The sequence below is a fragment of the Pseudorasbora parva genome, chromosome 2 (genome assembly GCF_024679245.1).
Source record: "Pseudorasbora parva isolate DD20220531a chromosome 2, ASM2467924v1, whole genome shotgun sequence".
Taxonomy (NCBI): domain Eukaryota; kingdom Metazoa; phylum Chordata; class Actinopteri; order Cypriniformes; family Gobionidae; genus Pseudorasbora; species Pseudorasbora parva.
Genome location: NC_090173.1, coordinates 18,346,449 through 18,364,744, shown reverse-complemented (window position 1 = coordinate 18,364,744; position 18,296 = coordinate 18,346,449). Strand labels below are relative to the sequence as shown.

Sequence of the window (18,296 nt, the reverse complement as noted above, 5' to 3'; positions counted from 1 at the left end):
TTATTACTGTGTAGAAAAGTCTAGGTAATATAAATTCGTCTAGTTATGTTCTTTTTTTAAGTATTTCTTAATAATACAATCCATCTAGAAAGTGTGGGAACCCAATTGGTAACCATAAGCTAACTGAAAAAAAAAAAAACTTGTTTTACTTGACAGTTTGTAACTTGCAGCAAGTTGATGCTGCAAAACAGTTTGGTGTCAGTAATGTTTTTATAATAAGAAATTCATATTTTATTCAGGGGAATCACTGGTTCAGAGAGTTGAAGAGGTTTTCCCTGATACCACACAAAGCTTATTAAACATTGAACTGTGTGGTCACTATACATTGTTTGTAAGGGTAATACATGCAGAATAAATAAAGGATGGGATCGGTGTTCTGATGGTGACTTAATTGTGTGTTGTAGTATTGCTGGAAACCCTCCGATGCGCAGTAAGAGCGTGGCCAACCTCATGCATCAGGACCCAGAGGACGACATGATGGTTCTGCCTCCAGCGGACTACAGCGATTCGCCTGTCAGAAGAAACTCCACCAAGAGTCTGATGCAGACATACACCCCATACACTGAAAACTCGGTCAGTCTCCCTCATCTATCCCCTGTCTGTTCAGATTATACCTGATCTTTGTTTGACTTGTGATTGTCATCTCACAGGTGATAAAATAGGCCAAAAAATCCTATTTTACTTACATTGAACTGTATCATAGAGATGTAAATAACCTCCAAGTCACAAAAAGTGTATTTAAGCTCTAAATGCTGTTAGTTTTAGGATAGGCTGTGTTCATTTCATTTAACCCAGAACAACTGAAGCTCATGTGAAGTCCTCTCAGGTATAGCTGTGGGTATAAAAGTGTCTCAGTCTGCGTCTAGGCCATGCCATGATGACGTGGATACAGTCGTAGTCCTCGTGTCTGAGTGGATCAGAGGATCAGGATCGCTTTAAAGAGGATTTCCGGTGGAGCAAAGCTAAATCCAAACTGCTCACATAGACAAGTGTCACCTCAGTGACAACTGTGCATTTAAAAAAAGTCTACCCTGCTTTTAGCTTTTGATTTTTCCCTAAAAAGCTAAATAGGATTCACTTATAAGTACACACTGGAAATTCAACCCCCTAAAGTATTTATTACATAAGCACGTAGGTGGTTGTCTTATGTAATATATACATTAATAATTCAAATAATAAATAAATGAAATAATGAAGAAATGAAAGAGACTCTCTAACTTAAATGCAGCAAACCCAAAAGATAAGATTATTCATAACAAATTAGTGATATGAGCAAAACCAGCGTTACATTGAAGCACTTGAAGTTTAAACGCAAGAATCAAAACAGCTTCATAAAAGATTGGACACATTTTAAATCCAAAAGCTGATATAAACATGCAGATCTGATAATTTGAACTCAATATTAATGCACCGTATTGCTTGACTAGGTTTGCAGCGGACAGCATGACCTGAGGATCAATGCGAAATCACTCATTTCAATCAGTGAAAAGGGTCTGGCCTGGAAGTAACTAATTTCACACATTTCTGCTAGAGTATGGTAATAAAATATCAGACTGTGGTCCAGCTTACCACATTTAAGTGCCTTGAAACGCGCCGCATTATACAATGTGTTGACGTAATTTCCCCTGAAACGCTTCAGCTGTTAGCAGCTCCTCCCCTTTTTTGAAACAGCCAATAGCGTTTCGTTAATATACAGTTTGACTAGAGCGCAAGAGTGAAACTTTCAAACCGGTTTCCTCTAACACTGTTTAACATCATAATCTCCTCCATATCGGTTTGAAATGCAGCATTCTGTGCAGAATTCAAATGGGTCGATATGTTTGTTGTTTGCGTCGACTCGCGCATATGATCCGCGCTGCGCTCTCGTGTCTGTAGTCTAAATTAGACAAGAGCCGTTGGGGTGTGTGCGCTGCTGCGGTGCGTGAAACTAACGTGAAAACAGACTTTATTCGCCTCGAATGAAAGCATATTTACACTGAATCGTTTCCTATCACATATATAGTGCGCTGTGTGCCTTTCACCATGTAGAAATTAGTAAATGTGTGTTAACAACTGACCGATTTCAGCTGCAGCTTCAGCAGTGTAGGGGGCGGGCTTTAGATTCTAGAGGGCATTTTGATTGGACAGAAGATTTGACGAGAAAGTGAAGTCTGCGATGATGTCACCAAAATCTGAGATTCGTTTTAACGGAAGTGGGAGACTGTAAATTTTGAATGCTTATATCTCCTAAATGCAAATTTTGTCATAGTTTTGGAGCACACCAGCTTATTCATAACTTTAAGGCCAACACAGTCATACTAAAAGCTAAAAAACTTAAATTTTGATTTCAGTGGACCTTTAAGGGCGATTTAATACCAATTTGATGGTGTCTCCCTAATGCCCACAAATTATATAGAGTATACATTTTGTACCAATATTATTGTTTGTAACTATTATTTTGTAAAAATATTATCAGCAAAAACGTATTGGCGATCACATTTTGTGTGGATACATTCATTATTCATTCATATTACCTTAGTGCTCATCATATATCACAACTATTCAGTGTTTCCAACCCCATTATTTTAGGTACATTTAAATACAAATAAGTAATAATAATAATAATTTGTTACATTTATATAGCACTTTTCTAGGCACTCAAAGCGCTTTACATAGAAGGGGGGATCTCCTCAACCACCAAGTACTCCTCAAGTACTAGCAAATCAACACATTTATAGCTTGTAAAATGCACACTGGTGTCTATGGAAGCAGCAATAATAATCCGTTTAATCATAAATTGATATAAATATCAGATACATATTTTGTAAGTAACTATAAAGTTTACTCTATTCTTCTCCCACATACTTGCGTGTATTTTGGGAGAAGCGGATGAATTGACGTGACATAAAGAGCCGATTCTCTGAATTGCGGTGCGAACTAAAATGAAACCCAGCTTGTGTTATATAAACTAATATGATTATTACTGGAAAACGCATTCACTTCCACATAATACCGGTATGTGAGAACTGGAATATCAGGTAGTTCATGACCGCTAACAAGTTTATGAATGTTTTGAATAATTAAGGATAACCTAAATAAAAGTGGTTTGTCACGTGATAAGGACGATGCGTTGCCATGGAAATAAGTTGATGCGCTCTAAAATAATGGTTGCCTTAAACTTGCACTAGGGGGTACTGTATTAGTTATTAGTGATGCTGTTATTAGTACTGCAAGTGTTATTTACTTTCTGTTCCTTTATTGTAGTTGGGTTAGGTTTTATTGTAATTTTTTTTATATTTACTTTAAGAATAAAGTTTTAATATAGTGTCCAATTTAAAGAATTTAATGAATCCAGTGTATGGTGTTTCTAACATGACAATATATCCTAAAACATAGTAGCCTATTGTATTTACATGCATGCAAACACATGAGGCAGAACTGTGGGCAGGGACACATTCCTACTAATGTAAATGAGGGCATTTTGTTTATTCCCAGAAGCTGCTGTGTTGTGTCGCGCCCACAGCGATTTCACTGGGCAGCGTGTTGCGCAGACACCCAGAACTGTGTAATGTCACGGTCCACGTCTATTGTATTATGCTCGTGCTAATTTTAGTGGTAGAGCCAGTCTAATGAGACACACGATCTCTTTCCAGGCGCTCATTTAATGAGGTGTAATGCCTCTGAGAAAGCCATCTCGGTGTGTAGTTTGGAGGAATCCCTGATTTGTGATATTTTGTGGGGTGCGGGTGTCATTGGCCAGGCTGTGAAAGTGGATACTCCTCTCTCTGGACGCGGTGAAATATTCATCGCTCACTAAATCCTTCAGCGGGCTCCGGCCTCCCGTCACACACGCACACATCCGGGCCACGGCTCAACCTTTCCGATGGAATTCCACCTGGACTTCAACCTGAAACCTGCACCAGATCCACCCATTCATTTACCCCGTCGGCACCAGCGACTGTGGCTCACCTCCTGATATTGTGCGCACAATAGACGTACCGGAGCCAGATCTGTAGGTGTGAAGCCCTGTTGTTCGGCACCTGTCCTCCCTGCTGAGGGTTGGCTCATCGTTGTGGCGAACGAGGGACTCGTGCCATGCAATTACTCAAGCCAAGCTCGTCTCTCTGCCCTGGAAAGCCGGAGTAAACACGGACGCTCTTCGTAAAAGCTCTCTGTATTAGTAGCTGTCAAGCAGGAAAAGAGCTCTTCCTGTACAAGTGAAGCCGAAGCTGTATTTTTCCACAAAAAAGTGTTTGATCTGTGCAGGTGAGAGGTGGGACACTCTGTGAAAAATGCTCCCTGCCTGGTTTTCTGTGCGCGTGAAAGACAAAAAAAGTAAATAGCTGAGACTGATGCAAGACCGACAATAGATGTGAATCTCAGAGGAATGCAAATAGTAAACCCGTAGCCATGAGAGAGCCCGTGTGACACTGACATCAGAACACCCAAATGTGGTCTTACTGTACGGTACAGAAACACAAAGTAGCTTCTAACCAGATTAACACAATTTATATGCCCATGTTGATGTCATGGACAAGATCTCGCTGATGTCTGGAGTGAGTATGCACAGCTGGGCGGCAGGACTGGACCAATAAGATGCCTAATGCCCACTAAGTGAATCGAGAGGCTTCTCTTGCCTGTGCGCAGTTCACAGCTGCCCTCTGGTGGAGACCGGCTCAGGTTGAAGTCCTCACGGTTACATTATAATATTGCACAAGCATTGCTGCTACTCATACTCAACATTATGCATTTCAGCAAATCACTTAAATTCATCGTGTGCTGTTTGTGGTACGAACATGAACGATGCCTCAAATTTTGTGGCTTGTGAGAGGTTGCTGTGTTTTTTAAAACTAGGAAACAATAAATATGAGATAAAACTGACAACAAAAGAAGGACTGAATTAGGACTGCAAGATTTCAGGAACAAATCTGAGATTTTTCTGATAAAAATTGCGATTTAAAATTATTTTTTAAAATGTAAGTTTCAGATTTGCTGTTTCTTTGTAGAACTGATTAATTTATATATTAATATATAGCTATAATAATAATATTACAAAATAAAAAATATTAATAAAATAAGGAACACTACTTTTGTAAAATTTAATTGTAAAATAATTGTAAAATATTATTTTATAATATTTTTGGCTGCAAATTAAAAATATATTCTCATTTTTCAAAATATTCAGATCTGTTGTGCTTGTTTGTAGGCATGCACAATTTGGCAAGAAATGATTTTATCAAAATGACAATAGTAATACTAATAGTTATTACCGTAATATTAATTATTTTGAGTATAAATATGTATATATGTATGTATGTGTGTGTATGTGTATATATATGTGTGTGTGTGTGTGTGTGTGTGTGTGTGTGTGTGTGTGTGTGTGTGTGTGTGTGTGTGTGTGTGTGTGTGTGTATGTATGTATGTGTATGTATATATGTATGTATGTGTATGTATATATGTATGTGTGTATGTATATATATATATATATATATATATATATATATATATATATATATATACACATATATTTATACACACACACACAAATATATATCTTTATACATATAAAAAACACATTTATGTATATATTTAAATATGTTTGCATGTGTGTATATATCAATTATATTATATATAAATGTATTTATATATAACACATTTTTTCTTAAATATATACATGCATGTGTAAGTATTTATATATGCATAATTATACACAGTGTACACACATATTACGTTAACACACTTTTATTATGGATGCGATTAATCGCAAATAATACATTTTACAGCACTATTATTAAATAAAAACATTAAACAACATGAGGAATATTACTAGTCATATTTCAGTGTAAAAAATATATATATATTTAAGAAAAACTTTTATTTTACAGTATATTTTAAATGTACAATTACAATACTAATATTTGTTTTAACCCATCAGTTTCTTTTGATTAAAAACTACAGGGAGCCCTCAAAGCTTCTCTTTTGTGGAGAAGCGCTTCTCATTGCAAGTATGTGAAGATGTTTATCACATGTTGTGTCCCAAATGCACATGAAAAGCAACTCAAGCACATCCAGAGATGAGTTTGTGTGAAGGTAAAAACACCAGGTCATGAGCTGCTCGTGTGCCACACTTCTCTCTGAAACACTATTCAGTTACATCACAGCTTTTGATTTGGTCACGCTGTTATTCCGCTCGATTCTCAAGTCAGATCTAGCTGCCAGAATATCAGACATAGTGGGTGGACTTTTGACTTCAGTCAGTAAACACATAGCAACGTTTTAATGTCTGCTTTTATATTTGCATCTTGTGATATTTTGAGTATTGTTTTGTTTATTGAGACCACCTCTTATGCATGTGTTTTGCATATGCATGTGACCGTGGCTGAGGTATAAAATAGCATGTATTTAAAGCCTCTCTTTTTGTAGCAGACACTTTCAGTTTTCAGCACTCGTACCTGATGGGGGTAATCAGATCGTGTGTGCTTTAATACCGTCGCAACGGTCACGCTGCTTTAACGTACTCGTGTTTCCAGCCGGACTAGTTTCCAGACACTTGTGCTCAACTCTTACTGATAGACATCAAACCTAAATGACTGCGGGATTTAGGAACGTCTTGACCTTACACACTATTACTACTCAGCCTATTTCTGCAATATATTGGATTTATGCTGCACATTATGAAAAATTCCAGTGTGCATGGAATACATAAATGCTAAATGTTGTTCCCCCTCGGAGACGAACACACTCCTGTGGTACCTGGCTTATCTGCTTGTCACTGAACTCTACTGTAGATGTGTGACGTGTCCTGCTCTTTGTTTCCTGCAGGTCCCTCTGTCAAACGGTCTGCCAAAGCATCCTATCCTAGGGTGAGTATTAATGGATCATGCGTTTGATGTGACCGATCAACTAGTGAATTGATATGCAATTAAAGATTTTTGACGGTGATCAATTCAGTCGAGAGCAACTACACAGGCTCAGGACTTTCATATCTTAAAAATCTTGACACGTTAGAATATCGTAGATTGGGGTTATTTAACAACCCTGAGCACCCTATCAACTGCTATCAACACACTTTTACAACTATTCAGCACAGGACTAAAAATAAAGATGGATGACGTGTCTCCAAATGACGCAAAAATGTCCCAGAAATGACTGTTGGCATCGTGCCCCAATGACGTCATTTGGAGTCTGCGTACAGGGCTCCGTCCTGCCGATGTGACTGATAAGAGCTGCCATTTCTGTTGCAAATGAATTTGCCGCACTACCAACCCTCTGGTATTGTTCATTTGGGAGTCACTTTTTCGCGAACTTATAGTGGAATATTTTTATATCACTCATCTTAGGGTTCGTACAGCCTTTTGAGAGTAAAATTCAAGCACTTTCAAGGGTTTTCAAATGCTTACACTTTCCCAGCACCTCAAAGCTCTAAATATTATCCAATGTTAATGTCATTTATTTTTAATTTGATGACCAAAAAAATGATTTGTTCATCCTTCAAACATTGTCCCTGTTTGTAAAACTTGAAGTTTCAAGATGAAGGAAAACTAACACTTGGTGGCAAACACTTTTATTTAAAAACAAAAATGCATGAAGTTACAGCTATAACCAGTAGATGGCAGCATAGGCCATTAATTTTTTTTCTCCGCCTGTATTTTTTTTGGATTTGTTTATTATGTAATCACTATCGTTTGTTTAAATATCAAATCATCAAAAAATAGTGTCGTGAAAACATTGCACAGGAAGGCACTATTTACAGATAAAATGTAAAAATCTAGATATTGTAAAATCTGTCGTTGCATATGAACTGCCTGAGTGACACTATTGTGTGTCTGTAGGGGAGGGAATCCATTCGCTACAGTAAAACTTCGGCCCACGGTCACCAATGACAGATCAGCCCCCGTCATCTGATGGACACCACAGCTGGCCTTCATGCACTGCAGTGAACACACACATTCCCACAGGGCTCGCTGGATTCGGACAGAGACCCTCGGCTGAGGATGCTGGGATTCACAGTAACGCACTTAAGCACACAGACACCATATACTGTTGAACCACTATTTATGCCTGTCCCCTAACCCCCCCCCCCCCCCCCCCCCCCCTCTCCATCTATCTATGAGAGAGAAAGAGAGAGAGAGAATATATAATAGTTCTTGAATGTGTGTATATAGAGAGATAATCAATGTTAATGCATTTAGTTGTAAGGATCACTAAGACAGGTAGTCAGAGTGTCATTCTGTAAATACACGAGAGAAGGTGAGTGTGATCTTAACTTTTTTAAATCATTGTTATATATATATTACCACTAGATGGGAACTTGCTTTAGCAGAAACGTCCTGATGATAGTGAAGTAAACCGAGATGCTGTTGAAGAATTCTACTTATTGCCTGAACTGGTCACTATTTCCTTAAAACACTCGAGCCCCATTATCCTGGTAACTAGTGGAATGAGCTTGACCTGATGGAGATCCCAGTGAAGGTCATCGATCGGAAAGCAGAGCCATGTTTGTGCACACGTTTACCAGAGTTAGCTGGCTAACTCGCTCAGCTGGCCTTCAGGAACACAAGCTTCAGTTTGACCCGGAACACAGCACCACCATCTTTTAGCATTTTTAGCTGATTTTATCTTTTAGATCATTCTTTTTCTTTTTTTAGGTAAAGGGAGCTTTGCTTTTATCAGCGTAGCCTTGGCATTGAATAATGATCCATTGTCGGTGAGCGGATGGTGATTTATTTATCTTCTGCTTTAGGGAAACTCTTCATTTGGCTTTGATTGTATCAATGCACTTTTCTGTTGATGTTGGCCTGAGATCTTGTAGATCATTGCTGTATGAAAATAAAAATATTTTTGATTTTAAATGTGTGTTAGTGTTAAAATATGTGAGTAAATGTTGCCATTACCATTAGAGTCACTGAATGAGTATGAATAATTGGTGAGAAATATGTAGAGCAGGGGTTTCCAGACGGTTCCTGGAGACCTCCAGCACGGCACACGTCATGAAGTGTTCAATTAGTCATTCGTGTTAGGACAGAGATTCATGTGCAACGCTGCAGAGGCTTCAGGAATGATCGAAAACCCCTGATATAGACTGACAAACACTTCTTTAAAAAAAATATTTTATATTTTCCCTGAAAATGTTGCAAGAAAATATTGTTTATAACTAAACTCCAGCATTAAATTCTCAAAGTTACCATATTTCACCTGTTATAATTTGTAATCCTTAAATAGGGGCCACCTGATTCACACCTGTTTCTTCACAAAATTGATGACCTCAGGGATTGAATGCCACACTGCTATTTTTTTGAACACACCCCTTTCAACTAATTGCCCAATTGCACAGCCTTAAGAGCGTGCATATCATGAATGCTGGGTCTTGTTTGTTTTCTGAGAATCTACTGAACCTACTGGTAACTTGTTTGCCACGTAGCAATAAAAAATATACTAAAAACCTTGATTATTCTGGTTAGTCACATTGCACTGCTATTATTTTGAACAATACTATACACTCACAAGTGTATATATTTTATATATAAATGTTTTATATAAAGTTTTGGTTTATGATTTTTTTTTTTCTCCTGGTCCTGTCTCACCAAAGATGAATTTGTTTGATTAAAAAAGGAAAAGTAATATTTCTGGTATTGCATTAACATTTATTATTATTAATGTAAAAAAAATGCTCAATATTTATGTGGAAACATCATACACCTTTTCAAGATTCTTTGATGAATATAAAGTTAAAAGAAACAGTATTTATTTGAAATGGAAATCTTTCTAAAACATTATAAATGTCCCTTGATCAATTAAATTAAACACTTCAAACTATATATATATATATATATATATATATATATATATATATATATAAACAAATATGTATTTTATTTATAAAATATGATGAGGAACTTCACTGATGAGGAACTTCTGTGCACCGAGTGACATTTCTAAAGAATATAATTACCAGATAGAAGAAGTGACACTTGTATAATTTATTTACAATCTCTTTTAATGTAAAAAAGTTATAACCGATCATAACAGCGTGCCTAGTGTACGGTATGAGTACATCATGAATGAAATCACACTTGACACGTCCGAGACTGATTGTCGGTCACTGGAAAGAGAACCATTACATTGTCAAAGATTAACTACGTGTCCTCGGGTGACATTACATTGTCCGGGTACCAACTTCCCTTGTTTATTGCAGGTTTCATTTCAGCTTGGATCTGGCTGCAAAACATATTCATCCGCTTTCAGAAACCCCAGCGCATTTATCATTGATCATCAGTGCAGTGTGATGAAAACATGGCCCCAAGAATAAGACCCCATCAGGAAAGAAGGAAAAAATGGTCTAAAACTGATTCAGAAATCCAAGATATACAAATAACAGTTTTTTCTTCTTCTTCTTTTAAATCAAGCACAAAACAATACAGAAGAAAAAGATGAATACAATGCTTTTTGATCTTGACTAAGACGTGATTGACACGATTAGCGAGTATATAATAGTCAATATAAAGAATGAAAAGACATGGCGGTGGTTATTTCAATACGCAAGAGCAGATGAAACATTCTGATGGAATACATGAAGGAAGCAAATCATCAATTTCATTTACACAATATCACTCAAAGCGAGTCGGCGTTTGTCCAGAGTTGTATGGGAATTACCCTCAGTGAGTCCCGGCTCCATCAGTTTCATGGTTTCTCTGCCGTCATAAAGGCACTAGTGATTAGATGACTGGCTTTAAGATTTCATATAAAGACAACAAAAACAAAACAATAGTGCTTGCAATGCGCGTATAAACTAAAAACATGGACACCCATCTTGAAGTAATCAGAGTTTGTTGCTGGTTACTATTGTGATCTGTCATTTATCATACTTGCGTAAGCGACGTTTGGCATTTTTCATGTGCAGTGATTACAAATAAACTAGTATGCTGATGCTTAAAACTGAATTAAAAAGACAGCGACGGGGTTTTGGTCCCTCTAGCCAAAAGTGGCTCCACAGTTTGGACATCTCCTCTGACGCAGGGCCAGGCAGAAGAGGATTCCCAGAGGAAAGAAGAATATGGCACACATGATTCCCAGACAGGTAAAATCATCCTCCAGCACGCCGACCCTAAACACAGCACAACACCACGCTCATTAGTTACTAGAACGTACAACACTAAAACATCTCATGGTAGGACCACGTTCAGTGGATGCTTTCGAGAAGTTTAGAAGAGGATTCAAATGTGCACTACTGGTCAAAAGTTTGTAATAAGATTTCACATTTTTGGTCAATATCTTGTTTGACAGAGTCTAACGCTCTGTAAAGTCTCCTCCAGCACATCCCAAAGAATTTCAATTAGGGGTGTGCCATATCATACCATCCACAAAAACACCGGTATACATTTTTACATGATAAAAAAGTGTCATATCGCGATATCAGTGATAAAGCAATGATGTATGGTGCATTTATGTTCCCTAGCGAGCACAACAACATCTGTAAGTAAGAGCAGCATGTCAGACTCTGATTTTAATTCTAGCTTCATGCATTTCTTCTTTTTTTCAACCCTTAAATATGGGTTAAAAGTTCAGTTCAGTGCTGTTGCTATAATTGTAAAAAACAGAAATAAATAACACAAATAAATATTGGTTCTATATATCAGTTATCGGCACAAACATGCAAATAATAGGTACTGGTTATAAAAAAATCAATATTGGTCGATCACTAGTGCAGATCAAGTCTTTAATGTAGACTACATAAAATTATAATGAGAACATTATTGTGTTCTTGAGACATGGATTTAATGTTGAGACTTGTTTTTTTTGTAATCAGGGTCTCAAATTACATAAAAATTTGGATTCAGATTCATCGGCCAATATATCGGCTGTCAAATATAAAGATTTATCATATCGGACAAAATTTTCATATCAGTGCATCCCTGTCAATCAAATTTGTGGTGAAGGGTGAATTCAAACCCATCATGGTGAACACTTTTCATATGAAGTGTCTCAAATAAAAGAAATAATCCATTATTCATCAGCTTTAATATATCGCACACGTTGTCTTATCAGGCCGGTGGTGATAACGTTAAAAATGAACATATCCCACCCAATACCGATCTACCACGCATCCCTAATGACAATTTTCATTTTAGGAGAAACTATCCCTCTAACCAACCAAAATGTTAAAAAATGTATTATGATATGAGGGAAGATTAAACATCCTTTAATGCTTAAATCACAGACAGACAGATACATAGATCTGCTCATTTATAACTCTAGCTACGGCATGATATAGCACCATATGATTTAAAAAGGAGAAAGGGAGCAACAATCACAGTGTTTGTTTTTTGGTCACGCTCACTAAACCGGACTGATCTGGTAAATGAACCAAAGTTCAGTGTGAAATCAGTGCTGTCATGAGCTGACGGAGTGAACCTCTCGCAGTCACATGAGCAAGCAGGAAATGACTGGGTTAAAACAACCTCCAATTTCAGACCAGACTTATGAGCTTAAAACACAATCTTGATGTCAAAACCCCTGTATGGTTTTGACATCAAGCATGACGAATCTGATTCTGCATATGTTAATTGTGCAGTTGTTTGCGATGTAGTCATGGCATGACATGGTTTGTCACATGCTCACAAGTGAACAGGAAGGTGAGCGAGCAGATACAGAAACCACTGAATTCAGCTGAACTTCTTCTGGTTTATTGCTGTTCTTTCTGGCATTGCGTAAAGTTTAAGTGCCAAATATTAATATCAGAACTTGTTCTAAACAGAACTGACAAGGGCATTGTTTACAGCTGGTATTAAGATGCGTTTTGGTCGATCGAATCACAAGTAGATGAGGGAGACATTCCGGTTTACACTAAGAGAAAATCATTCACTGCTCTTGACTGAGAACTTTAGTACAGTAGATTTAATAAGAATCAATGTAGTGAAGTGTATAAGAAATTAATACAGGTTTGGACCAACAGAGTGAGTAAATAATAAATTAAAAAATTGTGAGCGTATTGATTCATGATTCGGATCGCCAATTTCACGTGATTTCAGCAGTTTGACATGCGATCCGAATCAATACACTGATTCATAACCATTTGAACCTTTATTTGAGGAGTGAAAACAAACACGGAAGAGAAGAAAATGCTGAATGAAGTCGTAGTTTTTGTTATTTTTGGACCAATGATGCTTCAAGAGATTCTAATGAACTAACAGATGTCTCATATGGACTACTTTGAGGATGTTTTTATTCCCTTTCTGGACATGGACAGTATAGTGTGCATACACTTGCATACGCTCTCGGACTAAATCTAAAATATCTTTAACTGTGTTCTGAAGATGAACGGAGGTCTTACGGGTGTGGAACGACATTAGGGTGAGTCATTAATGACATCACTTTCATTTTTGGGGGAACTAACCCTTTAAGACCTGCACACAGACACGCATCCGATTTTCTCTCAACGGTTTATGTTCACTTTAGACATAGCTGTGTTTATGTAAACCTTGAGTGTATTTGACAGTATTAGCACAATCATTTAGTTAGTAATCAGGTGCTGTTTGACAGGGATTTAGTTTGCATGCGCTTCAGGTTTTTCAGATCTTTCAATCTAATGGACAAAATAAGCTTTCACAATTTGCATAATGTTTCTGCATCAGGTCAGCTGGGGGAGAGTAGGCGTCTTTTGTGGCCGTTCTAAGACTTTCGACAACATCAGTATTTTAGACCCTGTTTACACCCGTGTCCACTTGTGATCCGACCAAAACGCATCTTAAAGCGTTAATTCACCCAAAAATGAAAATTATCCCATGATTTACTCACCCTCAAGACATCCTAGATGTAGATGACTTTCTTCTTTCAGACGAATACAATCAGTTATATTAAAAAATGTCCTGGCTAATCCAAGCTTTATAATGGCAGTGAATGGGAGGCCAAAATTTGAAGCCCAAAAAGTGCATCCATCCATTATAAAAGTGCTCCACGGGTTAATAATGTCCTGCCCTATTCAACTCATGAAAAAAGCATAACTGACACGACGTATGGCGTGGCGTTAAGTGTTTCGAACTGCGAGAGACGTTACGCTTTTTCCGTAAGTTGAATACGGAAGGAGGTCCGCCGGAAGCTATTCACTTCAGAAGGCCTTTATTAACCCCCTTTAAGAACTCCTGTGGAGTTCTTTAATAATGGGTGGATGCACTTTTTGGGGATTACAATTTTGGCCTTCCATTCACTGCCATTATAAAGCTTGGATTAGCCAGGACATTTTTTAATATAACTCCAATTTTATTCGTCTGAAAGAAGAAAGTCATACACGCTTGAGGGTGCAGTGGAGTGTATGCTGTGCAACTCACCGGCAGGCGGGACATCCTCCCACCACCACCACAGAGGGCTGGACGATGGTGTAAGTGCTGGTGTAGGCTGGCTGGGTGGCAACGGCAGCAGGGATCGCGGGATAACCTGATGTGGCAGCCGGGAAACCTGTGGGACAGAGTTCACATCTATTTAACACTCCACGTTTCTCACTTTATCACCTCAGATGCTGCAAAATGCTGTGTGATGTGTGATCAGAGCTGAATACTGTAAAGGGAGCTGTAGTTGAAGATACACCCTGGTGAAAAGAAGTGCACTTAATTATAGTGAACGTACTTCAAATATTAAAAGTATTTTTATTAAATGTATATTTGCTGGTAAAACGTACACAATTTCATGTTTCTTAAAACACTTAAATACATAATTTGATGTACCTTTTAAAATCAAGTTTGAATCTTTCGTCTTGCTTTAAAGAATTGCAGTTATTTGAATATGTTGACTGACATACTAAAGCATAGCTGAAGCACTTGATTATTTTAACTCTAGTGTGGTATTCAATATTACATTTAAAGTATATTAAATGTACTAAACTGGAACTTTATCATTACAAAGGTGTAATTACAAATGCATTTAAAAACAACAGCCTACACTGTAAAAATTTGAGTTAATACAATGAACATTTTTTGAGATTCGACAACCTTTATTAAAATATTATTAAAAGATGTTGTAAGCATATTGGGTAATTTTGTGTGTTTAATTTCTGATGACGCAGTGAAACATGCCAAATAGTGCTATTTTCATGATTTATCAAATTTTTTATGTGGTTCAGATACAATAATATTTTAAGTTTCTATTTATTAAACAAATTTCCTTCATTGTATCAACTAAAATTTTTAATTTCAATCAACTCAAAATTAAGGCAACCAGGTAACTTACTTTTTTAAGATAAACCAACAAAAAACATCAAATATTTTTTACAGTGTACGAGTTTCATTAGAGATGGCATTAAAGTAGTACATCTTAGTTTACTATAGAGGTTTACAAGATAATATGAAATTACATAAATATGTACTCAAGTCCTATTTAAGTGGGTCATAAAAGCACTGCTGAGTTCAGCAAATTGCATTTAATATACATTTAAATTGTAAATAATAAGCAATCAAGTGTCCGAAAACATTACATTCAGTTTACACTTAATGTACTCAGTTTACTCTTTTAAAAGGTATGCTAAAGTGCACTACTTTTTCACAAGGGTGAAAAGTAAACTGTGTCAATCAACGTGCGTATTCATGATCTATGGACTTCAAACTTGAAAAACCACATAAGCAAATTGTGGCAGCTTGGTACATACTATGGTACTGAATGGTTACCTTGTTCACATACTATCATATTTAGATTCAGATCATTCGTTCATGGAATCAAAAACATACAGCAAAACAGTGTAGGCGCAAAAATACTAATATAATACTAATAAGAAACATAAAATGTGACCTGGACCCTTTTGCATAACCTGCCCAGACTTTTCTCAGTAAGTCATACTTGTCTTAACTAACAAAACAGTTGTATGAAAAACCGTAGATTGTGGTAATTTGAGAATAAAAAATAAAACGATTATCATTAGACTCAAAAGGTCAGATTAGAAAGTAAGGTTTCCGAACCAGAAATTCCAAAAACAAGGTTTTTTCTCGTACTTACTGAACTGCAAGATATTACTTTATTAGTTTCTGATTTGAAATAAACCAAGAACTGTGCTTTGTTGTACTAAATGCTCGTTTTAATACTTAAATCAGTGCGGTATTTAATAAGCAGTATTTTATATAAAGTAACGTCGTTACTTTCGATAAAATACTGTTAAGTTACATGTTTATGTATTTTTATTTGTTTATTTTAAATTATTCAAAAATAAAACTACTTAAGTTCTCTTCAATCATTTATAGTGATTAATTATTGGATTTCCAGTCTGTAAAAAGTAATTAAAAAGTTGTGTAAACACAGTTATTAAAATGTAATGGTAAAGGTTTGTTTATATATTATTTTTACTTGAAATGATCTCATCAGTTATGTCATCAATTGTCAACTGACTGTTGTTGAGTGTTGTAACGTTAAAAACAACGAATTACGCGCGCGCACACACACACACACACGCGCGCGCGCGCGCGCGCGAATTATATGATATAACGTTATTAACCAAATAAAAACCAAAATCTTTATATTGAAATCAAATCCCTGGTAAAACCACGTTATAAGTACGTAATAAGATCCTGCAATATAAATAATGCTGGTATACTAACAATGGTGATTATGAGCAGGTTAAATAAATACAGTATGCAATTGTAAATAAATCCAGCATCAGTATGTGGTTCTCTTGCCTTGATAGGGCGGCGGTGCCTGAGGCTGGAATCCCACCGCGGGTGCAGCGGCCGCGGGGATCGAGCCGTAGTCGTACGCGGCCGGGACCGTGTTGTACGCTGGAGGTCTGTCCTGGAGGAGAGGTTTAGAATCCATATCCTGTCTGAGGCGTTCTGTCTACTTCAGCAAACCAATATTAAATCTTCTTGAGCTCGAACGACCACTGGACTAACGCAAACAAAAACCAAAACAAAGATTGTGTGAAAGTTCCTCCACTCTCCCCATGCGACTTCAACCCGCTCGTACAGCTTCAGGGCAGGAATGTTCTTTTTAAGACGTATAAATGTCCTAAAGATGCGCCATATCGACCTTTTCGTGATTTCTCTCGTTTGTGAGAGAAATCTGTGCTTGTTGACGAGTGAAACTCCTTATCAAACTCAAAACGACGTTTTTCCTGATCGCTGCACTGTCACAAGACTCGCTGTCACGTGATGAAGCGGAACGCGCATGCGGGGGGTGGGTGGCATCTTTAAAGTTACATACACACACTCACTAAAAAGTGTATAATTTACCGGTATTTCTGTTTACAACCATGTGTACACGAGATGAAGACTCTAGTCATATGAGTAACCTAATAAAAACTGTGTGCGTCAACTCAAATGCTGTGTTCACGCCATGTTTAGATTACCAGACAATGCTGAAACCTGCTAATCCGATTCTAAAAGTAGGCTACTTTATAAACAGGTCCTTCTCAAAAAATTAGCATAGTGTGATAAAGATCATTATTTTCCATAATGTAATGATAAAAACTAAACTTTGATAAATTTTAGATTCATTGCACACCAACTCAAATATTTCAGGTCTTTTATTTATTTTTTATACGGATGATTTTGGCTTACAGCTCATGAAAACCCAAAATTCCTATCTAAAAAAAAGACTAATAAATAAATAAATATGCTAATTTTTTTAGAAGGACCTGTATTATATAATTATATATATAATATAGTTACGTTTTTATTGATTAAATGATTGCAAGTCATTCTTACAATGTCTATTCATAAAACGTTGATTCTTAAAGTTCCCTTTCTAAAAACGCCCTGTTTAAAGCCTGTTCATGTGGCTATCACTAAAAACTGAAAAATGTTTCACTTTTATACTACGCAACATCTATTCAGCTCCTGATGAACACATTCATTGTTATTTGAATTATCACTCAGAGTTATTTATGTGCATGTCTTTGGCAGGTTTTTTCTTTTAAACACGTTGAAATGTATAAATTCACATAATTTCTAATTTGCATGCAATGCAGGAATTCCCCTACTTTTTGGTCAGCAGAAATTTCTTTGAACTATCATACTTAAAGTAAGCCCATAATATTTAAATTAGGTCAATAATGAAATTAAGTCCAAAGTTCTCTAATGACATCCAGGTAAACAAATTAAATATTTTTAGTAGTGTTTTATTTATATTGTTTTTATTTGAATATTATTTATTTTAAGTTAGCATTTTTATAGATTTAACTGGGCTACGTTATACCTTTTCATTAAACTCAAACCCCTGCAATTCCAACCCCAGTCTGGGAAAACACTTTAATGCACTTTTTTTTATTCTGAATTTTTGAGAATCAACAACATTTATTGAAATATTATAACAAGATTTTGTAAGCATATTGTGTTTTATTTGTG

The 18,296-nt window shown here is 36.6% G+C and overlaps 2 protein-coding genes across 2 annotated transcripts in view; one reads left to right on the top strand and one right to left on the bottom strand.

The window, feature by feature from the left end:
* baiap2l1b (BAR/IMD domain containing adaptor protein 2 like 1b) overlaps positions 1-8,831 on the top strand; it is a 90,960-nt gene extending 82,129 nt beyond the window's left edge. Inside the window, exons 12-14 of the mRNA XM_067458077.1 lie at positions 405-573; positions 6,802-6,842; positions 7,812-8,831. Of these exons, the coding sequence (XP_067314178.1) occupies positions 405-573; positions 6,802-6,842; positions 7,812-7,884 (283 nt within the window). The 3' untranslated portion in view covers positions 7,885-8,831. The remainder of the gene's footprint in view (positions 1-404; positions 574-6,801; positions 6,843-7,811) is intronic.
* Positions 8,832-9,950: 1,119 nt separating this feature from the next.
* bri3 (brain protein I3) lies at positions 9,951-17,096 on the bottom strand. The gene is made up of 3 exons (XM_067458064.1): positions 16,632-17,096; positions 14,304-14,430; positions 9,951-11,083 (listed from the first exon to the last, which is right to left on the bottom strand). Exons 1-3 carry the CDS (start codon positions 16,765-16,767, stop codon positions 10,951-10,953), a joined length of 396 nt encoding a protein of 131 aa, XP_067314165.1. The 5' UTR covers positions 16,768-17,096; the 3' UTR covers positions 9,951-10,950.
* Positions 17,097-18,296: the final 1,200 nt, after the last annotated feature.

Bases quoted from the DNA above. Each gene is read 5' to 3' on its own strand.
- bri3 (XM_067458064.1), bottom strand. From the start codon at position 16,767: ATGGATTCTAAACCTCTCCTCCAGGACAGACCTCCAGCGTACAACACG. The intron at 14,431-16,631 runs GCAAGAGAACCA...TCTGTCCCACAG, and splicing joins GGCACCGCCGCCCTATCAAG to GTTTCCCGGCTGCCACATCA. The intron at 11,084-14,303 runs GTGAGTTGCACA...TGCTGTGTTTAG, and splicing joins GGAGGATGTCCCGCCTGCCG to GGTCGGCGTGCTGGAGGATG.